At 36.3% G+C, this 24,800-nt stretch overlaps 1 protein-coding gene across 2 annotated transcripts in view; it reads left to right on the forward strand.

Moving 5' to 3' along the window:
* The first annotated feature begins 27 nt into the window (after positions 1–27).
* Positions 28–24,800, forward strand: part of PARG (poly(ADP-ribose) glycohydrolase) — a 118,758-nt gene continuing 93,985 nt past the window's right edge. The window contains exons 1-7 of one of the 2 annotated variants that reach the window (XM_072627356.1): positions 28–585; positions 2,282–2,345; positions 4,695–5,675; positions 7,989–8,172; positions 9,576–9,698; positions 9,857–9,940; positions 20,003–20,077. In XM_072627356.1, coding sequence (XP_072483457.1) covers positions 345–585; positions 2,282–2,345; positions 4,695–5,675; positions 7,989–8,172; positions 9,576–9,698; positions 9,857–9,940; positions 20,003–20,077 — 1,752 coding nt within the window. In that variant the 5' untranslated portion in view covers positions 28–344. The remainder of the gene's footprint in view (positions 586–2,281; positions 2,346–4,694; positions 5,676–7,988; positions 8,173–9,575; positions 9,699–9,856; positions 9,941–20,002; positions 20,078–24,800) is intronic. The other variant, XM_072627364.1, reaches the window with a different exon arrangement.

Raw genomic sequence — 24,800 nt, forward strand, 5'->3', positions numbered from 1 at the left:
CGGCGCACGGCGCGAAATCCGGAAATACTTGGCGGCAGCACTTCCGGAGGCGCAAAAGTGAAGGCTCCCGAAGTCGCCGCGGCTGCTCGTTTTGGGGGGCAGGGGACGCACCTCGGGGTGGGGAGGAGGGAAGGAGAAGCGGCGAGCCCTCGGTGGGCCCGGGCGGGCCGAGAGAGTCTTTTCGGAGAGGAGAAGAGGGTGCGAGGCCGCAGGCACAGGGGAGGGCATGGTGCGGTGTGGGAGAGCCGGCCGCCCGCCCCCACCCGCCGTCGCCCCTCTCCGGGCCGGTGAATGAGGCTCTCCGCCCGGGCTGGCCCGGGGGCTGCGCGCCGCGGGACCCCAGCATGAGTGCGGGCCCCGGCTGCAACCCCTGCAGGAAGCGAGCCCACAGCGGCGCCCCGAAGTCGCCGCCGCCCGCAGCCTCCGATCCCCTGAGCCAGCCCGGAGGAAAGAGACAGGTCGTCCCGGGGCAGGCCGCCCTGTCTCGTCTGTGGCAGAGGACGCCGTCGTCCCCGGCCACCGGCTGCCCGGGACCAGCAGCGTCCGCGCCCAGCGTCGGCTCGGGCGGCACGTCGGGGAGCAAAGGTGGGCGCCCCGGCCCCTTCCTATCCCACTTCCCCGCTCTCCGGGCCTCCCTCCCTCCGCAGCCCGACCCCTCAGCGGCTCGGGGTCCACCTGACGCTTTTCACGGGCCCCGAGGGCCGGCTGCTTGTGGCCTTTCCGGGCGGGTGAGGGGCGCTCTCCCGGCCTGTGCTCAGCGTCCTTTTTCTTTTCGGGCCATGCCGTTACTCAGTGATGAAAGGCTGTCTCCAGGGGAAGGACGAGGTTTCTGTGATTTCCCTAGATAGCGGGAGGAGGAAAGACTCTTCCTGCTCTCTTTGAGAGGGGAGGAATCCGACTCTGTCGGTCCGCTCCTGCCTTTAGCTCGGGGCGAAACCCCTAGCTGATGGTTGGCCTTGGCGTGTAGCCCCGGGAAGGCCCTTGCAGCTTTTGGGTGGTTGGCATTCACCTTCTGTCATGTGAATCTCCGAGGAAAGAAGGGCACCAAGGCTGTTATTTTAATCTGGCTGTACCTTGTTCTTTATAAATTGGTCAGCCTCTGAGAACTCACCTGCCGGCAGGGAGACAGCGAAACGAGTATTAATTACCACAGGGTTGGGAGCTTTTCATTGTAGTTGGAAATGAGAAACTACACGAAACGATGCTCAAACCTTTATGTGGAGAAGAGCATGAAGTTTATTCAGGGCTTGAAATTACCTTTAGATAAACGGTACTTTTTTTTAAGGAGAACTTATTTTGTATATGTAGATGAGGTAAGGAAAAACATTTATTTTTTTAATGTTGCATTGTGTATATAGATGTCAGTCTTCCAGGGTATGACGTTTGGCAATTGAATTAGCTATTTTTGGTGTAGTAAAAAAAGACATAGTGGATCCCTCTTACTGAAAACCACAAAGTTTAAGCTATTTTCCTTCACTCTAGTAGAATGTAAGCATCATGAGTCCAGCAGCTTTTTCATTTTTGTCTTTATACTCCCAGAGTCTACAAGGTAATAGTGAAGTATAGTGGGTAAGAGGGCGTCCATTTATTCAAGAAGACCTGGCTTCAAGTTCTATCTCCATCACATATTAGCTGTATGACCATGGGCAAGTCATTTAATCTCTCTGTGTCCCAGGCCATTCTCAAAGACTTAAGTTGCAGGGTTGGGGTAGAACTGTGATTGTGGAAAGGAGTTTCTACACTAGGCATTTCCTGTACTGATACAGTTATAGATCTGAACCAAGACTAATCTCCAGTACTTTAGCACAGCACCTTGTTCATAGCAGTTGCTTTATTAATGTTTGTTGAATTGAATTAAATCTTAAACTACCTTTTTTTTGGTAGCTTGCCAAATGATGAATGTTTAATAAGTTATACTACCAGTGTGAAGATATTGAATGTCTGTATAGCATCCATCATCCAGTTTCCATGAATAGAACTTTTCTCTCCTGATGGTATCTCATTTGATCTCTACAGCAATTCTGTTAAGTACTCAGTTATGACTATATCCATTTTGCACATGGCAAAACTGAAGTTCAGAAAGATTAAGATGTGCACATGGTCAAACAGCTGTTGCTATTGTCAGGATTTGAACTGAGGTCTCTCTCCTGATTCCAGGTTCAGCTCACTTGATATTATATCATGATTTTGGAAGCAAATTTATGTCTACTACTAATATGAACTATGACTTAGACCAATTATGAAATATATAAATTAATGTCTTTTAACTTTTTTTTCCTAGTTTTCAAACAAAAGACAATTACCAGTTGGGTGGACACTAAACAGTTCAAGACAGGGTCAAAAAGGTATGAATTATAATGTGCTTTTTATTGTAAACTATAGATTAAAGAAATAGATCTTTACTTAATGTGACATGAAAATTTCAAGAGACATAGTTTCTGGCTAGCAGATAATCAAACGGTCATTTAGCTTTTTCTTGTAAACCAAAGAGGAATCATGAAGGCTGCTCAGGTTTGTATACCCTTGGAAGAGTGGGTGTTCCCTACAGGAAATTCTGATTGGTTAACAATTAATGAGAGAATGAATATTATAGTGAGAGGTGGACCTATTCTAATGAAGGGCTAGGGGACTTGACTTTGGTTATGTCTTCTTTACTCCTGTCTACCCAGGCCTTCCTGAGGCAGTCTAGACAAAGGGATCTACCCCCATTCAAGGCTATCTGAGTGGAACAAAATGGGCTAGAATTCACTTAGATTAGATTGTCTTTGTAAGGTTTTCTAGTAGGGTGGGATAAGCGTTCCACCTAGAGAAGATAAATTTTGAGGCAAAGTCAGAAATCTATGTAAGAGACTGGATTTTGAATGAAGAAATAGAAAAGAAAAAACCCTGCATCCTCCCTGTTGTTATTTGGTTATTATCTGTATTATATAGTGTATTATATCCAACAGTTTCACTGAAGAGGTGAAATAAATGAGTTTTATAGACTTCTATACTACTGAATAAACGTATACTGAGCATGTCTGTCATAAAACAAGACCTCTTCGTTATTGTTGATGCTGTGGTTCCTCCCTGGAGTGCCCTTTCTATTCTTCTCTACCATTTAAGTACTAATAATTCTACTGGAAATCATACTATCCTAGTTCAAAGAATACCTTACAACTACTTTAAAACTACTTTCTCCACAAACACTTTTTTGACAGCTATGTCACACATTGGTCTTTCATTTTCCTTGAAGCAGCTAACTGGGGCAGTGGATAGAACCCTGGGCCTGGAGGCAGGAAGATCTGAGTTCAAATATGACCCTGACACCTGTGTAACTGGGCAAGTCACTTCACTTCCACTTTCCTCAACTGTAAGAAGGGAAATACTAATAGCACCTACCTCCCAGGGTTGTTGTATAGGTTCAAATGAGATCATATTTGTAAAGCATTTAGCACAAAGCTTTGCATATAGTAGGCCCTTAATACATACTTATTTTTGACCTTCTATTTGTCCTCCTATAAAACATAGTCCCTGCCTCAAGCAGCTTAGAGATCTCTTAAATTGTACCATGTAAATTAGCACTGAATTATAAACTTACTTACTAATTTTGTTCAAGTTTTTCCTCAATTAGATTGTAAGTTCCTTGTGGTCAGGCTTTATGCCTCAAGTCTGATATTGTCTTTATTGAATGGCTGGGAACATAGGAGGTGCTCAATAAATATTTGTTTAATGTAATACTCATCATTCAACAAACAGTTATTAAGTGTCAGTAAGACACGGACCTTACTCTTAAAGAGTATAGAGGAAATGAATCATGTTTATGAAAAATTATTATGTAATCTAGACTAAGACAACTGCACAAAACTGGCGAAAACAAAAGGTTGTGAGAATAGAAGAGGGAGAGAAACCTTCTAGATGGTGGTTTATGTTTGAGAAAAGGCTTAGATCGGGAACATCTGAACTGGATCTTGAAGGTTAGATAGGACTTCAAAAGGAAATTGGGGGAGGAAGTGGAAGGGTTGTCCTGGCATGGAAAAGGTATGGAGGTGAGAAAGTGTAACTTGTTTGGGGGAATAGCAAATTGCTTAAACTACAGGGAGAGCATATAAGATTAGGTTAGAAATGTAAATTGGTTCTGGCTGCTGTGAAAAGCCTTGAGTGTTAGGAGTTTAGATACTTTAGTCATTGTGTAATGGGAAGCCCTTGACAATTTTTAAGCAGTAAATTGATAAGATCTAAGTTATCCATCAGGAAGGGTAACTTGGACAGACTGGAGGTGAAGAGCTTAGTTGGAAGACTCTTTTATAGAAGTTCAGTGTAGGGCTTGAATCAAGGTAATATTAGTGTGGAAAGTTAGGACTTGAGAATTTAGAGGCAGAATGAGTAGGACTTGATAATTAACTGAGGGGGAGTTAAATGTGACTGAAGCATCAAACGCAGATGACCAGAACAGTGGAAGTACCATTAACATTCAAAGTGCTGAATTTCTGAAGGTTTTTCTAGTAGATGTAGTAGTAGTAATTATTGTTAAATCACCAAGCGACTAAGCATTTTCATATAGCTGAATATTTAGAAATTGCTTAGTTTAAATTTCTGAGTGAAAATTCAAATTGTAAAAAGTTGGGTTTCTTTTTGACCCAATTGTAGGCTACTGATTATTTTCATGTGAGAAGTTTTATTTACTTTGTTTATGTTTTCTTTCTCCTCTGCAGTTTGCAGAGTAAAGATATCATCGTAGCAGCAGGATCTAAGATGAGTTCTATACAGAAAGATAACTTTTTCCAGCATAACATGGAGAAGTTAGAAAATGTTTCTCAGCTGAGCCATGCTAAATCCTCTCTAGATAAAAGTACAAAGCATTTCAACCATCCTCTGACATCCAGTACCTGTAAGTCACAAAGTGAAGGAAAACACATGGAGCTTTTGGAAACTGAACCCCAGGAAGTAACTCTTGTGGCAGATCAGTTCAGAAATGCTAATGTGGATCAGTCGCCTCAGAGTGATGATCAAATTCACATACATTGTGAAGAAAATAGAGATAATAGGCAGCTGTTATTGACACCTGTAAAGATGGCAAGTTCTAAGCAGTCCATGAAAGATATACAATCAAGAGAGGCCTCAAGCAACCTGCAGCTCACGAAGTGTTGCCAGCCTGTCCATGATGCTAATGCAGATAGTCAACAGGAAGGGGTAGATGTTGTTCCTGAGAGTCCACTGTCAGATGTTGGTTGTGGTGACATTTTACCTGATCAGAAAAGTGTTGAGAAGATGAACAGACAAGAAAGTCCTGCAGAGTCTCCTCCTTTTGAGAAAGAAAGTGAACCAGACTCCCCAATGGATGTTGATAATTCTAAGAATAGTTGTCAGGATTCAGAAGCAGATGAAGAAACAAGCCCATGTTTTGATGAACAAGACGATGGTAATTCCTCCAAAGCAACAGATAAACCATCCAAAATTCAAGCAGGAGAGACTAAAATTGAATGTAAAAAACAGTCTACTAGAATATGTGAAGATAGTGGATTGAGCCTTCAGTTTGAAGGAGTAGAGAGTTCCACTGAAGAGGATCATTTACATACCAAATCCCCTACCATCTCTGGTCTGAATGTGGAATGTAAAGGTCCCAAGCAGTTTGGGAAGAAGGATTCTAAAATAACAGATCACTTCATGAGAATGCCTAGAGGAGAGGACAAAAGGTAATCTTCCCCACTCTTTGTAACCTCAGAGTTTAGCTCAATGTCTAGAATATTGTAAGCACTTAGTAAGTGCTGAACTGAATTACATGCAGGGTATTTTGTAATTTTATAAGTGACCTAAACAGAATTATTTTGTTGAAGCAGAGAAAATGCCATCTTCTAGGCTAGCTCTTTTAAATATAAAGTACCAAATTTAAATTCTTAAATCAAGAAACAAAATAGTAAATGAATTCATCTTGGAAGTTAGATTTTTCTCAATATTATTTATTTCCTTCTATTTTTAATATAAATTAAGAGACTTAGAAATTAAATAACATCCTACGTAGACTTAAATACTGATTTGTTGTTTGAAAAAATTAACTCTACTCACTAAATTATGCATTTTTCAACTTTATGTGTTGTAGTTTTAAACCTGTGCTCTAAAATTCATATAACTCAGAGATCCTGAAGGAGACCTGGGAAGCTGGTTTGTTGTTGTCTTTCTTTTTCAAAGAGGACCAAAATGACATTGTACAGAATGTCCAGCTGGGGATAATGAGACCAGTATGAGATTGGAAGGCTATACCACTGCTCAGGCACAAATAGTCCATATGAACATTTGGAGATGTCTTTCAACTAGTACATCTCATATTTTGTGTGAGCTACTGTAAAGTCTACTTTGCTCATAATGTACAACACCTTCTTTGATATGGGCATGCCATGCTGGGTAGTCCTGGGCCAGTATCTCCCGTGCTCACAAGTGCTTCCAAAGTTCTTCAGAGAGCCCATGAGACTGTCCTTGTTTCCCTTCTTCTAACCTCCATGTGAGTGCTTAGCTTGTGGGAATTCTCCATAAAACAGTCTTTTAGGCAAATGTACGTTTGGCATTTGATCAATGTGACTAGCCTGTCAGAGTTGCATTCTGTGCAGTTGAGTTGAATGGTTGGCATTTCAGCTCAAGAAAGGATCTCACTGTGTCAGGTGATCTTGAAAGGTGATCTTCAGAATCTTCCTAAGACAATTCAAAAGAAAGCAGTTCCATTTCTTGGCAAGGTACTGGTATACTGCCAAGATTTCATAGGCCTACAACAATGAGGTCAGCACGATGGCTCTGTAGAACTCAGTTTAGTAGGCAGTCTAATACCTCTTCTCTCTCACACTTTCTTTCGAAACCTTTCATACCCTGAGCTAGCTCTGGCAATGTGTGTCATCCTCATTAGATAGCATCTGGAGCCAGTGCTGTAGTAAAGTGGCAGTTGGGTGTTTCTATTTGAGTTTGACACAATTGTGGTTTGTGGCAGTTGGGTGTTTCTATTTGAGTTTGACACGATTGGTATCATAGTGGATAGAATCCTGGACCTAGGGTCAGGAAGACCTAAATTGAAATCTGGCCTTAGGCACTAAGTAGCTGTATGACCCTGAACAAATCACTTAACTACTCTCAGCCTCAGTTAACTTATTTGCAAAAAGATGTGATTGGACTCAGTGACCTCTAAGATCCCTTCTAGTTTTAAATATGTAATATGATTTGACAAAATATTCAGATTCTGCCTTTCCCAGGAGGGGGTTACTTCTATTTATCAACTCCTTGTGTAAAACTTGTATTTTTGTTATGAGACATGTTTTTCTTCTGGACATAAGTATAAATTGTAAAGTATTACTCATTAAGTTGGGACATATTTCAACAATTTGTGGCCTTTGTTGTTGAGTCATTTCAGTCGTGCACAACCCTTTATGATCCCATTTGGGGTTTTCTTTGCAAAGATATTAGAGTGATTTGCCATTTCCTTCTCTAGTCTATTTTGCAGATGAGGAAACTGAGGCAAACAGGGTTAAATGACTTGCTCAGAGTCACACAGCTAGAGATTCATCAATTACACCTATCACTACATTCATTCTAGCACAGGCTTCAACTTGGCTTTTGTTGCACTTTCGTGGGGAGAGAAAAAGGATTATTCATGAAGAAAGGGAGGTGGTAGCTGCTGGAAGGGCAGATGGTCTTTAGGGCTTCTTTTCTTCTTTTGGTCCTATATGTGAAGTAGGAAGTAACCTTGTTCAGATATTCTCAACTACCCTTTTTATTTTGTGGGAGGGGGGATAATTTATTTTTTCCCCAATTACATGTAAAAAAGGATTTTTAACATTTGTTTTTGCCCTCCTTGAGATGATAAGCCATCAAGTACCTTTTTGAATCATTCCAGGTAATTATTTGATAGAGATTAATTTCATCTCACTCCTAAGTTTTGGACCTTGTTTCTAGACCCATAGATTGTATTTGTTCATCTGTAGAATTTTTAGAAGTAATTCATAACAATTTGTTTTTCTTGATTTTAGAAAAGAACAATGTGAATTTAAACACCAAAGACCAGAGAGGAAGATCCCCAAGTACATTCCACCTCAGGTTTCCCCAGATAAGAAATGGCTTGGAACTCCTATCGAGGAATTGAGAAGAATGCCTTTGTGTGGAGTTCGTCTTCCTCACCTGAGACACTCTGTCAATCATACAGTAACTGTTCGGGTGTGTCACCTTTCCTGTAATGGGAGAAAACTCCAAAGAGCATATTAAAATAGTTTAAGCCATATCGTCATTGTTAAATTACGCCAATGCATAAGTAATCTTTCTTGTTGTAACTGTGTAAGGCCATAGAAGTCACTGGTTAAGTATAGCATGTGGTGATTAAAATGGTAGCTTAGTTTAAAAAAAAAAAAGCAAGATGATTATCACCTCAACTTAAACTTTTGGATTTAGAGAAGAGAAAGTAGAAACCCTTAATTTAATTATGTTTTTAGTAAAGCTGAACTGAATGTCCTCACTTAGATTCCTTTTGGCATGTATGATATAATGTGTGATATAATACAATTACATTCATTTTTTTCCTTAAATAAAAAAACCCCAAAAATTTATTCAGAAAGTATTTGTAAAATCTAGTATGATTACTTTTAGTTCTCAGTTGGAGCATCAACGTCATTAAATAGGTTACCTGTAAAATTAGGGTATTCTTAATGAGGCACTTGCTTGTACAATCCAACTAGTTTTTATTGACATGTTCATTTCTCTAAGCAAAATAATACTTTGTTAACATAATACCCATCTGTTACTTTATTTCTTGTGTGATGACCAAACTTATACATATGTGTACATTTTTTAAGTCATAAAATATTTGTAGATTTGGAAATGAAAGAATCTGAAAAATTATGTAATGTATGAAACATGATACCTAATATATTAGAAACCCAGATAATTCCTGTTCTTTGCTTTCAAATTATATAAAACATGTTCTTTAAACTTTTTTTAGCTCTCTTTCGTAGTTGATAAGCTTTTAGTTTAGTTGATGACTTTTCAGAAAGTTCTTTGAAATCTCCAGAACTATATGTCTTGTCAGGTAGTGAGTTTCCTGTCACTTTTAGGGTGTATAAGTACATTTTAGTTATGTTGTAGAGCAGAGATGTCAAACACGTGGTGCACTGAATCAGATTAAAATGTGATTGGGAAATATTTTACAAAGTAAATAAAAGTACCAGTACATGGATAATGTTAATTTGTGTTTTTCTGAGCCTATATGTGGTCTACAAGGGCTCCTTATGTACTTTTCTATTTGAGTTTGATATCACTGTTGTAGAGAAAATTCATGCATTAAGTTGAGGATTAAATTACTGCTGAGAACCCCGTTAGCTCCAGAATTCTGTGATTCATTTCTTCATTGTACTTAACAATGGTTTGTATTTAAAAGTAACTTCCTCTATTAAGTGTGTTTTATGTAAAAATACTAAATTGTTTTTTGACTTTTTTTTTGGTTAAGTAAACTTAGATCGTAGTCTGTACTGTTTGATACTGACTTTTGAGTATCTTCTTTAGATCATTTTGTAAAGTGTAGATAAGTGTTTGTATACATTGCACCATGAATATTCTCTTTGTTGCAGGTAGATCTTTTGAAAGCTGGAGAAGTCCCTAAACCTTTTCCAACACATTATAGGGATTTATGGGATAATAAACATGTTAAAATGCCTTGCTCAGAACAAAATTTGTACCCTGTAGAAGATGAGGTAAGAAAAGGAAATGGAATTTTTAGGTATACTTATGAATAAAAATTGTGTGTGTGTGTGTGTATGTGTGTGTGTGTGTGTGTGTGTCTGTCTGTCTGAACTAGAATGTAAAGGAACTTGGGTATTCTTTTTAATTAATCTCCCTTTTCTCCTAAAAGAATGGTGAACGAACACCAGGCAGTCGGTGGGAACTCATTCAGACAGCACTACTCAACAAGTTCAGCCGTCCACAAAACTTGAAGGTATGTCCAGTGTATATTCTTTTCTTTAATGAATTTGTTGGTGACTACTCTCTACCTTTTATCCTCACACATTCTACACTTCTCCCTGACACCTTATTGTATGTGATGTAGGTAATAGTGTCATTTACTTCCAGAGTTGTTTCTCTGAAATGCCTGCGTGTTCTTTCTAGATGTTCTCTGTCTGTCTGTCTGTCTGTCTGTCTGTCTCTCTCTCTCTCTCTCTCTCTCTCTCTGTTCATTACCTTGAGAGAAAAAGCATAGGGAGAGAGAAATGAAATGGTAGTTAAAGTATTTGCTTCAGGTCACGTCTCAGACTTTTAACTTCCAGATTTCAGATCCTTCACATTTTGTGCTTTATGGTTTTATTATAAAAATGAGCAGGGATGTGGAGTGAATCTAAAAGTCTACCTCTAAAAGAACAAGTTCCATGAATAATGGAGATAATTATCAGTGAACTCAAAATAGAAGAATAATTTATTAAATAGTATTTTAGATTAATTTCAGGAAGCAATGAAGGGTGTTTCTTTAAGCTACTAACTTAAATCAACTAAAGGAAACTCTCATCTCTAATCATCTTACAGTAGTGATGAAGACAGTTGGCCATCAGTTTTTTGATAAGGTACTTGGGGGCCTGTGATTTTGTCAGAGTGGGTGAATGTCATATCCTCTGTACTTCTTAGTGGATATTCTTTAAGAGTCTCTGTGGCTTTTCAGTCACATTTTTTCAAATGAATTATCTGGTCACAAACTTGATCTTGACATGCTTCTTCAAACTTAGCTTATATTCTCAGCTTATATATGTTAACAAACTTACCAGATATCCTTTAATATCTTTTTAAGCAGTTTACATCTTGGTATATTATTTTATATATTGTTTTTCTATCATAAAAATGATTTTATGCTGAAGTAATGAACCTCTACTGGTCTTACTTTAGGTCATCAGTGTGGCATGGTTTTGATGCTAGACTGTTTTGAAAGGTATGCAAACAGAGTGTAAGCTATGGTATATCCTTTCAAGATGGGAGCACTTCGAATATGGGACCAATGATGCTGTTGTCAGACGGCCAAACAAGATGAATTCAGAGAGAGTCAAAATGTTATGTAATCAGGTTGATGAATTTTTTTAGCCACAGACACTCAATACAACTTTTTAACAGAGCAGACTCTGTTAGTAAAATTAAGTGACTATGCTAATGAAGTTATACATCCTTGAAGTAAAAAAATAATGTTTCATCATAGTATAGTTTTGAAATTTTGTTACTCAGGATTCTTATGCCATTATAATTTTGAGGCATTGGACATTATATTAAAATTATATTTATATCACAAATACATTTAAAGTCTTGTATTATAGTTCCAGAACATAGTAACAATTGTTATGTTTGCGTTTTAAGACATATTTAGCTGGCTTGCCCCCTCAATAATATTTTGACTTATTGTGCTAAATTAGGAAGATGTTAATTGTTTAGATAGCACAATGGATAGAGCATTGGGTTGGAGTCAAGAAAGGGCTGTGTTTGAATGTAGACTTAGACCCTTACTAGTTGTGTGACTCTGGGCAAATCACTTAACCTCTGTCAGTCTCAGTTTCCTATACTATAAGATGGGGATAAATAACAGCATCTATCTCACAGGGTCATTGTGAGGATTAGATGAAATATTTGTAAAGTTAAATATTTAGTATGATTCACCCGAAACAGTAGGTGCTTAATAAATCCCTTCTTCCTTCCTCCCTTCCTTTCTCCTTCCTTTCCTTCCTCCTTCCTTTTTCATTTAGATTCAGTATAACAAAAAAATCCAATCATTTTCTTCTGTATACTAAAGGAACTATGGGAAAAAAACTAAACCTCTGTTAACGATTAAGCATGATGACAAATAATCATTATGTAACATTCAGTATTAGGTTGAGATTATCAGACTCGTGGAAAACTCAAAACTGTGTGTGCACGTGAAGGATAGTGACCTCTGGTTGAATAAAGCATTTTGCTTTTAGAAATCATATGACCAATAATTACATAGACTGGGAGTCTTTCTTCTTTGAATCTAGAGTATTATGGATTATGAGCAGAAAGTGCTCCTTGAATACTAAGTCATAATTTAAAAAAGATTTTGTGTGTACCTTTGTGAGTAATCCCATAGCCCAAGAGAGTGAGATTGAATATAGATTAGTAATTCTGTTTCCTCAAACTCAGTTTCCTTAACTATAAAATGAGGACAGATAACAGCACCTACTTCCCAGGGTGGTTGTGTGGATCAAATGACATAATATAAAGTGCTTAGCATAGTGCCTGGCACGAAGAAGGCACTTATGCCCATGCAGGCTATTGTTATTGTTGTTACTTTGAATTTTGCTAATTCTTAGAAGAGCTTTTAAGGAATCACAAACCATTTTCAGTGATTTTTGTCCTTGATCACTCTTCCTTTAAATGAAATTATAGTATGAGAGCTTGTCAGTAGTATAAATCAGGTCCAGAGATCAGTCTAGAGATAAAAAAATGAAGACAAAACTTAAAAGCATTTATTTATTGTAGATCTTCCATTTAAATGTGATGAGAAAAATGACAGCATAAAGACACTGTCTTAGTACTTACCATTACTGCTGTCTCTAGTTGTCTTTGTTTTTTAAAAATATGTATTTAATATTTTATTTTTTCTCCCAGTTAAATATAAAAACAATTTTTACCATTCATTTTTTAAAATTTTGAGTTCCAAATTATCTCCCTCACCTTGCCCTTCATTGAGAAGGCAAATAATTTGACATAGATTATACATATGCAGTCATGCAAAAATATATTTACATATTAATCATGTGAAAGAAAAACACAGCCCCCCAAAAAAATCCCAAGAAAAAATAAATAAGTATGCTTTGATCTGCATTCAGACTCCATCATCCATTTTTCTTGAGATGAGTAGCATTTTTTATCATGCCTTTTGGAATTGTTTTCAGTCATTTTATTGATGAGAAAAACTAAGTCTTTTATAGTTGATCATCATACAATATTGCTGTTAACTGTATGTAATGTTCTCCTGGTTCTGCTCATTTCACTTTGCATCAGTACCTGTAAGTCTTCCCAAGTTTTTCTGATAGTATTCCGCTCTTCATTTCTTGTAGTATAACATTCCATCACAATCATATACCACAACTTGTTCATCCATTCCCCAGTTGATGGGCATCCCCATAATTTCTAATCCTTTGCCACCACAAAAAAAACTGCTATAATTTTTTTGTGTGCAAAAAGTCCCTTTCCTTTCCTTTTTTTAAAAATCTTTTTGGGATATAGACCTAGTAATGGTATTGGTGGGTCAAAGGATAATACGTAGTTTTATAGCCCTTTGGACATGGTCCACATTATTCCACGGAATGGTTGAATCAGTTCTTACCTCTGAATTAATGTCTCAGTTTTCCCACATCCCCTCCACCATTTGTCATTTTCCTTTTCTGTCATATTAGCCAATCTGATAGGTGTGGGATAGTACCTCAGAATTGTTTTAATATGCATTTTTCTAATCGGTAGTGATTTAGAGCATTTTTTTTTTTAATGTGACTATAGATAGCTTTGATTGTTTCCTCTGAAAACTGCCTATTCATATCCTTTGACCATTTATCAGTTGGGGAATGGGTCTTATTTTTATAAATTTGTTTCAGTTTCCTATATCTTTGAGAAATGTGGTCTTTATCAAAGAAACTTACCATAAAGTTTTTTTCATAAATGATTATTTCCTGCATATTTTCCTCCATCCTATTTTCCCCCCTTTCTTTTCCATTGTCTCTTTCCTTTCACTCTGTCCATCCTCAAAAGTGTTTTGCTTCTGAATAGTGCCTCACCCATTTGCCTTCTCTTCTGTCATTCCTGGCTTCCTTCTTTTATCCCTTTCCCTTCTTGCTTTCCTGTAGGGATAAGATAAATGTCTGTACCCACTGAGTGTGTATGTTATTTTCTCTTTGAGCCAATTCTGATCAGAGTAAGGTTCAAGCACTCTCTCCTACCTCACCCATTTTTTCCTTGCACTGTAAAAGCTCTTGTGCACCTCATGTCAGATAATTTATACCATTCTACCTCTTTCCCTTTCTCCCAGTGCATTCTTCTTTCTCACATTTTACTTTTTTTAGATATCATCCCATCATATTTAACTCATCCCTGTGCCCTCTATCTGTATATGGGATGTCTCTTGTAACAATTAGAGGAAGAAAGTAAAACTAATAATCCAATGACCCATTGAAAGTTGCTGCAGCTTTTCGCATCTGTAGGATTCCCCCCTCACCTTAGTTTTAAAGAATGAAATCTATTTTTTCTTCTCTCACCCCACACCATTAAAAGAAAAAGCACAATTCTTGTAATAAGTATGCATATTAAGTAAAACAAATTGCCTCCAAGACTTTGTGTGTGTATTCTGCACCTTGTGTGTTTCATTATTGTATTGGTCCTCTGGAATCATGAGTGGTCACCTGCTTTCATAGTAGTTTGTTTTTTCCTTTTACCTTATTTCAGTTTATATAAGTCTTTCCATGTGCTTTTTGCAATTGTTTATTTTTTCTCCTTTCTCACAGCATCCTTACAGTGTGTACTCAGATTAGATTCATATACAACATCTTATTCAGCCATTCTTTAATTGTTAGTCTACCTTTTAGTTTTCAGTGTTTTTCCCCTGCAAAAAGATCTGCCATAAATATTTTTATACGTATAAGACCTTTTCCAGTTTCTTTGATCTCTTTTGGCTATATGCCTAGCTAGTAGCATAGTGGAATCAAAGGACATGCATTGTTTAGTAACTTTTTGTGGATAATTCAAAATTTTTTTCCAGAATGATTGTACCCATTCATAGGTCTACCAACATCAGTGTGCCTGTTTTCCCATAGCTTCAACATTTATCATTTTCATTTTTGTCATCCTTGCTACTAATGGTGATAGAATCTTAGATTTGCTTTAATTTTATTTTTTGAGCATTTTTATATAACTATAGTCTTCATTTTTTCCCTTGAGATTGTCTATATTCTTAGACTATTTATTAACTGGAGAGTGACTCTTTTTTAAAATATAAATTTGAGTAAATTCCTTATCTATCTTGAAAATGAGATTATTATCAGAGAAACCTGCTGCAAAAATTTGTTTTCCCAGTTGCTTCCTTTTTAATCTTATTTTTATTTGCTTTGTGCAAAACTTTTAAATTTTAGGTAATCAAACCCATCCAGTTTGGTACTGCTTTAGGAATCAGTTGATCAGTGAAATGAAGTAGATATACAGCATACAGAAACAATACCATGGTATTTGATAAACATTCACTATTTGGCTAGAAACTGCTGAGAAAAATGCCATGACAATATTAAAAAAATTAAATTTAGACCAACATCTTACACTTATACAAAGAAAAGTTCCAAATGGACATTTGAGATAAGAAAGGTCACTCACATCATAAACCATATTAGAAAAATATGGAAAAAATTATCTATCACATCTGTGGGTAGGAAAACAATTCATAACCAAATAATTTAACAAGCCATAAATAAACTTCCAAAGGAAAAAAAAAAACCAAGACCACATGGATTCATGAGTGAATTCTGTCAAATATTTGAAGAACAGTTACTTCTAATGTTATATAAATTGTTTTCAAAAATAGCTGAAGAAGGGATCCTACCAAATTCCTTTTATGGAACAGATGTGGTCTTGATACATAAACCAGGGTGAATCAAAATAGAAAAAGAAAAGTATAGGCCAATATCCCTAATGAACTTTGATGTAAAAATTTTAAATAAAATGTTTGCAAAAAGATTAAACAAATTACAAAGATTTAACAAAAGAATCAGATTGGATTTATACCAGGGAAATTGTAAACTTAACTATGATAATAAAGCAAAATGAATAAAAGTCACGTTTATAGAAGTAGATGCAGAAAAAAGCTTTTGTCAAAGTATAACACTCATTTCTATTAAAATATTAGAAAAAAATAGGAATAAATGGACCTTTCATTAAAATGATAAATAGCATAAATCTAAAACCAAAAACTTATGGAGATAGATTAGAATTCTTTCCAGTAGATTCAGAGGAGCAGCAAGGATGTACGTAATCAGTATTTCTATTTAACATGGTAGTGGAAATGCTTTCTGTAGCAATAAGACAAGAGAAAGAAATTGAGGGAATTACCATATATAAAGAAACAATTATCACATTTTATAGATGTTATGATGGCTTTTTTTCAGTTTTCAACAATCACTTCCATAATAAGTTTTAAATTTTCTCCCCTCCCTCCTTGAGATGACATGCAATCCCACATGAATACTATACATACATTCCTATTAAACACATTTTCACATTAGTCATATTGTGTAGAAGAATTAAAATGAATGGGAAAAACCAAAACATAACAAAAGAGAAAATAGTCTGCTTCATTCTGTGTTCTGATTCTATAGTACTGTCTGAATGTGGATAGCATTTTGCATCAAGAATCCTTTGGGAATGTTTTAGGTTCTTGCATTGCCGTAAAGGGCTAAGTCTATCAGAAACAGTCCTCGCGCCCTGTGGCTGTTACTGTGTATAATATTCTCCTGATTTTGCTCATTTCACTCAGCATCAGTTCATATAGGTATTTCCAGATTTTCCTGAAGTCCGCCTGTTCATTGTTTCTTATAGCATAATTCCATTACATTCATATACCACAACTTGTTTGGCCATTCCCCAATTGATAGGCATCCCCTGATTTCCAATTCTTGGCCACCACAAAGAAAGCTGCTATAAATATTTTTGTACACGTGGGTCCTTTTCCCTTTTTTATGATAATGGTGGTGTTTTCAAAAGAAACCTAACAATAACTTTATAGCAGATGCCTAGTTTATAAAAGAAAAAAATTGGGATTTCTATATGATACCAATAAAATACAGCAAGCAGAGATAAAAAAGAAATTCCACTTAAAATTATAGAATGTATAAAGTACTTGGGAATCTCTTTTTTAAAATATACACAAGAACTATAGAAATACAACTTCAAAGAACTGTTTGTGGAAATAGACCTAAGTAATTGGGAAGATTTTTTAGTCATGGGTAGTATGAATCAGTATAATAAAAATGACAGCATTACCTAAATTAATTTACTTATTCAGTATCATGCTAGCCAAAATACCAAAAGATTATAGAACTTGAAATATAATGAAATTCATGTAGAGGGGAAAAAATGTTATTATCCTTTCTACGTTGAAGGGGTTAGTGGTGCAGTATCTGCAATCTGGAAAAATCTGCATAAATTTTTTTGTCCTTCCTTCATACCACAGAAGAAGAAATTGTGTATACTTAAAAGACAAAATATTTTGCTATTGTACAAAACTATACGTAGATTTTACGCATTTCCAAATTTCTAAACTTTTGCTGTGTTGTCTGCTGGCCTTTGGGTGTCGTCTGTGGCTTCTGCAAAACTTCCTCCAAATTCCTATTTAGTTTCTTATGCTAACCCGTGGCATATAAAAACTACAATGGAGAAAGTTGGTAGGTGGAAGAGATAACTGTAGCGAAAAGAAATGGAGCAAAGGGGGTCTAACAGTGCTAGATTTTAAACTATACTACAAATCAGTTACTAAAACTACAGTTTTGTACTGATTAAGAAACAGATGATCAGCAGAACAGATTAGGAATACAATACACAGCAGAAAATGCATCTAATACATTAGTGTTCACTAAACACAAAGAGCCCACTTGTCAAGAGGACTCACTGACAAAAATTGCTGGGAAAATTGTATAGCAGTATGGTAGAAAATAAGAAGATACTTAATGAGGAGGAAATTGGAGGCTATATGCAAAGATTATATAGACTAGAACAGACTCAGCCAGTTGTCTCTGAATTTTTATTTTATTTTTATTTTTTTCTCTTTGAATTTTTAAACAAGTACACCAGTAGATGGCGTAGTCATCTGTTCCAAATAGAACTTTGATCTCATTGATTCAGTTGTATTTTCAGATCATGCATATTGTAACTTAGCTGTTTTTGTTTATCCTCTGAAACTTGTTGTCCATATCTGTCCATATTTACCACTGGGAATTCACCCAGTATGCCAGGGAACCTTAAAGTAAATTAAATGCTCCTTTATATAAATTTATTTTGACCTGAAAAATAGTTTATCCAAAAACAAAACTATAAATAACTCCTAAATTTAAAAAAAATAACATTTTAGATCACCATTTCTGAGTCTATTTGTTCTCTACCAACTAAGCCCATCCCTTGTAACAAAGAATAAAAAAAAGAGAGGAGGAGGCAGAACGCAGTTCAGCAAAGCTAACCAACATGAATTGATAGTACATTGTATGATACCTATAACTCCCTGTCTTTGCAAAGAAGGGAAGGAAGTTCATTTTCTCATCTCTTTCAGGGACAGTCTTGTTCCTTACCATTAAATAGCTCTTAGTTTCTTTTTATTGTTCTTCATTCCATTTTCATCATTATCATTGTGTATGTTGGTTTTCTGGTCCTTTTATTTCACATCATGTGAAATTCATGTGAGTCTCACATGTTTCTATGAATATTATTCTATTATATTATTTAACCTTCATTTATCCATTCCACAATTTATGGGCATTTACCTTGCTTTCTAGTCTTTACTGCCACAGAGAGCACAGCTACAGTTATTTTGATGTATTTGGGATCTTTCTTCCTTTTAGTGTAGCTTTCTAGTAGTGGAATCTACAGCCCCTAGGTTATAAACTTTTTTGGCCCTTTGTTAACATAATTCCAAATTGCTTTCCTGAATGGTTGCACCAGTTCACATGTCCACCAGTAGTTTAATGCCATGCCTGACTACCAGGAGCTCTTCCTACCCATCTTTTGTCTTTGCAAATTTGATGGATGTGAGGTGAAAGCTTAGATGTCACAAATTCCTTGAATGGACTCTGACAGAGGGCAATTGTTGAATAGAAAGGACCAGATGCTAGGTAAATGAAAATTATTTATTGATATTGAATATATTATATATTTCCTTATTCCATGCTCCTCTCCCCAACTGATTAATTTTCCTGTTTCCATTTGTCACAGATATATTTTATTTTTTAAAACAAATTTTAAAGAAAAATGAATAAAACCAATCAAGAAATTGAAAATTTTTGACACCATAAGCAATGTCTCTCCATCTCTGCAAAGAAATAGGGAGAAGTGTCTTCCCATAGCTCTTCTTCAGGGCAAAGTTTTATTTTTTATTATTTTGCAACATTCGTTTTTGATTGTTCTGTGGTGATTGTTGTTTCCATTTACATTGTTGTAATCATTATGCATATTGTTTTCATGCTTCCTTTTACTTTAGTTTGTATCAATTCATGTTAGTCTTCTGTGTTTCTCTGTATTAATTAAATTCGTTGTTTCTTAAGCTATTACATTCCTGTGCCACAGTTTGTTTAGCCATAACCCAGTTTATGGGCGTCTACTTTTCCAGTTCTTTGCTGCCATAAAAACCACCTTACATATCTTGAGCCCTTTTATCAGCGATATCCTTGTGGTATATGCTTACCCATGGAATCTCTAAGTCAAACAAAGTATATAGACAGTTTAGTTACTTTATTTGCATAAATCCAAATTGCTAACTAGAATTATATTAATTCACAGCTCTACCAACAAGGCGTTGGTATTCTGTTTTTTCCATAATCTTTCCAACTTTGGCTATTCTTATCTTCCTTACCATCTTTATCAATTTGCTGGATATAGGGTAAAATCTCAGATATAAATAATTCCTCAGTTAGACTCTTTGACATGGCAGAAATTGAACAGGAAATATACAAATATTATGCAACTGAGAAATTATTTATTGAGATTGAATACATTATATGTTTTCTTGTCCCATTCACCTCTCTCTACCAACCCACAGATGACTAACTTTCTTTATTCCATTTGTCACAGGCTCATTTTAAAATGAATATGTATTTTTTTCCGTGTATATCTATTGATGTATGATGTCCAATAGGTAGGTGGTGGGGGAAACTTGTGTAGAACTAGGTGATAATCCAGGAAGTAGATAATCTCTTAGTAGATATATTAATTGTACAAGTATTCTCAACCCCCATCAGTGACTTAGATTTTCTTCATGCTTTTTCCATAGGATGCTATACTGAAATATAATGTTGCATATTCCAAGAAGTGGGACTTTACAGCTTTGATTGACTTCTGGGATAAGGTAGAGTATATTTGTAGTATAGTAATCATTTTAAGCAGTTGAAAATAGTCAAAATTTGCTTCTTCTGTGTTCCATCATTTTCAGCTCTCCTATTTGATAAAATCACCAGCTTGCTCATTTAGTAACAACATCTACTTTGGCACACTACTGCAAATTAGTATTTTTCTTCGTTTCTGTGTGTAACTGTAAATTAAGACAAATCTTATATAATTTGAGTTCCTACTAAAAATATTAAGCATTCATGAATCCAGATAGTTATATTAATTCCATCGTGCATTTGTTTATCCAGTAAACATTTATTAAATATCCACTATGTTTACAGCTAATGCATTCTGAACTTTTGGAAGATGTTGGCATCCTAAAATTGTAGGTTTTTAACTGAAAGGGGCTTTAACATATTACCTAGCCCAGCCCCCTCATTTTACGCATGAAACCCAGAGAGGTTTTGCTTTGCCCATAGTCAACACAGGTCATCCCATAGCTAGGATTTGAATCCAGATTCTTTGACTCCAAATCCATTATGTTTTTATTATGCCACACTGTGGTTGGGAGAATGATATTTCCTTATGTTAAGAGTTTAGGTCATTTATATTGAGCACTCTATTCATTCTCTTGGCATGTATTACTAGAGTTTTAAACATTTTATTCACTAAGATTTTTTTCGGTGATATCTCTATGTGGATTACCTGTTTGTCTTCTAAGGCTCCTGGAGCCAATAGGAATATAGAGAGAGGGAGTACAAGTATTCTAAAGTGAAGCAAAGAAGGCAGTTTAAAGTGGCACAAATTGGATTAGTTTAATATTTTGTACTTAATAGTGTACGTATTATAAAAAGCAAAAAATATTGAAATATATTTTAAAGCAACTTAAAGTTTTTGCCTGTGGGTTTCTTTCATGATTGTTTTTGTTAGCTAAGAAAACATTTGCAAAATATAAATTTCTTTTTTAACCTTTGAAACAATATTCTATATCCTTTCTTTCACCGTGCACATATAAGGTCTTCCCTTCAAATTATATTGGTAAGGTGGCTGTTGAGGAGGATTGCATTGTAGGTTATAAGTATCCTGGTGACTACTGTGGCAAGATTTTTGACATATCTGTATGTCATCATCAGTCTTTCCAACTTTAGTGGCATTTATGTTATTACTAGGAACAAATATACTTTTATCAGTGGCAAAGCTTAGAGGTTCAGAATGGAGACTACTGGAATCATGAGGTCTTAACTTTAAATGAGTCAGGTTCTCTTAATTGAAGATATTTATATTACTTTATTCTTTCTGTGTCAGTCTTTGGTACATCAGTGGATTCATGATCTCATTCTCCTGGTGGAGGTTGTAGTACCCTTTGTGGTTCTTTTTTACATTTCTCTAGAAATCCTTCATACAGGATCTTCCCAATGTCCTGAGGACCTTTCTATGGCCCTTTTGATATTTTGTGAGTATAGTATAGCACTCAGATTGACCACCTACTATCCTTTACTCTAGCAACCTATCTGGCTTTGCTAGGATTGAGGTCTTTTGTACCACCTTTTATGCAAGTCATGCTGATTACATACTTCAGCCTCTTTTTAACCCCCTCTTTTTATTTTTTTACATTTCTCTTCAGGGCATTTGTAATTTAAAAAAAAAAAATCTATTTTTTTTTTAGTTTTCAGCGTTACTTCCATAAGATTGTGAGTTATAAATTTTCTCCTCCTTCTTCTCTCACCTCCCCAGGGTGGTGTACAATCTGATTTAGACTATACATATACGTTCATATTAAGCATATTTTCACATTAGTCATGTTGTAAAGAAGAATTAGAACCAATAGAAAAAACCAGGAAAAAGAAAAAACAAACAAACAAAAAGTGAAACAAATAGCATGCTTCAGTCTTCATTCAGACTCCCTAGTTCTTTTTCTGGATGTGGATAGCATTTTCCATTGTGAGATTTTTGGAGTTGTCTTAGATCCTTGCATTAAAAGTTAAGTTAGTCACTGCACATTGTTGCTGTTACTGTGTGCAGTGTTCTGGTTCTGCTCACTTCACTCAGCATCAGTTCATGTAAGTCTTCCCAGGTTCTTTTTGAAGTCCCCCTGCTCATCATTTCTTATGGAACAATGGTATTCCATAACATTCATGTAGCACAACTTATTCAGCTATTCCCCAGTTGATGGGCATCCCCTCAATTTCCAATTCTTGGCCACCACAAAAAGAGGTGCTATAAATATTTTTGTGCATGTTGGTCCTTTTCCCATTTTTGTGATGTCTTTGGGATACAAAGTGCTGTTGCTGGGTCAAAGGGTATGCACAGTCTTATAGCCCTTTGAGCATAGTTCTAATTTGCCGTCCAGAATGGTTGGACCATTTCACAGCTCCATCAACAATCCATTAGTTTTTCAATTTTCCCACATCTCCAGCATTTATCATTTTCCTGTTTTGTTATGTTAGCCAATTTGATAGGTATAATGTGTTACCTCAGAGTTGCTTTGATTTGCATTTCTCTAATCATAGTGATTTAGAGCATCTTTTTTCATATGATTATAGATATGAATTTAATTTCTTTATCTGAAAACTGTTCATATCCTTTGACCATTTATCAATTGGGGAATGACTTGTATTCTTATAGATTTGACTCAGTTCTCTATATATTTGAGAAATGAGGCCTTTATCAGAGATACTGGTTGTAAAAATTGGTTCCCAGCTTTCTGCTTCCCTTCTAATCTTGGTTACATTGGCTTTGTGCAAAAACTTTTCAATGTAATGTAATCAAAATTATCCATTTTGCATTTCATAATGTTCTCTATCTCTTGTTTGGTCATAAATTCTTCTGTTCTTCATAAATCTAACAGGTAAACTATTCTTTACTCTTCTGATTTGCTTATAGTATCAGCCTTTATCTCTAAATCATGTATTCATTTTGACTTTATCTTAGTATACGGTATAAGATGTTGTTGGTCTGTGTCTAGTTTCTGCCATACTATTTTCCAGTTCTCCCAGCAGTTTTTGTTAAATTCTTGTTGAATTCTTATCCCAGAAGCTAGAGTCTTTGAGTATATCAAACAGTAGATTACTGTAGTCATTGACTACTGTGTCTTATGTACCTAACCTATTCCACTGATTTACCAGTTTATTTCTTAGCCAGTACCAAGGAGTTTTGATGATTGCTGTATTTAATACAACTTAAGATCTGGTATGACTAGGCCATCTTCCCTGGCATTTCTTTTCATTAATTCCCTTGCTATTCTGGACATTTTGGTATTATTTTTTTCCTAGCTCTATAAAATAAATTTTTTTGGTAGTTTGATTGCTATGGCACTGAATAAATTAATTTAGGCAGAATTGTTATTTTTTTTATATTATCTCAGCCTACCCATTAGCAATTGATATTTTTCTAGCTATTTAGATAGAACTTTTATTTGTGTGAAAAGTGTTTTGTAATTGTGTTCATATAGTTCCTGGGTTTGTCTTGGCAGATACACACCCAAATATTTAATATTTTTGATAGTAACTTTAAATGGAATTTTTCTTTCTGTCTTGCTGTTGGGCTTTCTTAATAATATATAGAAATAGGGTTTGTAATATTAATTCTGAGATGGTGGTCTATGATTTGTAATGTTATAGCATCATTGGGAGAATCAGTGACATAAAAAGATAGCTTTTTATGGCAGCAAGCAGTTTGAGATCATAAAAATGGTACATACTTTCCCAAACCTTTGATTTCCTAAACCTTTTTCCATTTAATTCTTGTCCTAGATTGTTGTCTATCTGTATGTCCTGTCTAAGAGTTATACATGCTGGTGTGTAACATATTGATAATGTGTGCTGAGTGTTTTGTAAACCTTAAAGTGCTGTGTAAATAAGCTGCTATTATTATATACACTGGATGCGATGGGGTACAAGCTCAAGACAAGATCTTTTCCCATTGAATCGGGAGGGCATTTGTCCCATTATCCTGAAGGGCCCCCAGAAAGTCTGGCCTTTGGGGGAGGCTTACATACTTTCCAGTCTTGGCAGAAGAACTTGAGATTAGCAGTTCCTTCCTCTCAGGGAACCATATGATGAGGTTGAGGGGTGCTGGGGACCCCAAAATACCAACACGCCAGGTCCTGCTCAAATGAATTTGACTCAAGCCTTCTTAAAAGCCGAAGAAGGCAAAGTTTATTAAAGATTCGCCAAATTGGGTTGACTGTTAATGAACCTAAGCATTTGTAACGCTTGTATTCACAAGCTGGCCAGATGGAATCTCAGCTAGACAGAGTCTGAGCCGGATTGAATCTCAGCACCTTCATGGAGGCAAGATGGAACTTAAATACAAAAAATGACTGTAGGAGGGACCTGGGGGTGGGCTGGTAGTCTAGGGTGATAGGAGGATGGGTTTAGGGAGGATCTTGAGGAGAAGTCCAAGGAGGATCTCAGTGGGATTAGGGTGACTGGTCAAGGGTTGGAAACAGCTGGAGGCAATTGGGAGATATCAGACTATGGAGGGCCTGGGCTAGCAGCAGGTATCGCCAGGTAGTCTGGGGTCCCAAGGATGGTCTCCATAGATCAAGCCCAGGGAGGATCCTGATGGGAGTGGCTGGTAATAGGATCAAAAGGAGGAATATCAAAAGAATGCTAAATAGAAGATAGGGAGTACCAGGCCTGAGAGAAATGGAAGGGGAATCCAAGGAGCACCCCCCAAGGCCAGACTTTCCAGGGGCCCTTCAGACCAATGGGATAAAAACCCTCCTGATTTAATGGGAA

This window comes from Notamacropus eugenii, chromosome 1 (genome assembly GCF_028372415.1).
Source record: "Notamacropus eugenii isolate mMacEug1 chromosome 1, mMacEug1.pri_v2, whole genome shotgun sequence".
In the NCBI taxonomy this organism is placed as follows: domain Eukaryota; kingdom Metazoa; phylum Chordata; class Mammalia; order Diprotodontia; family Macropodidae; genus Notamacropus; species Notamacropus eugenii.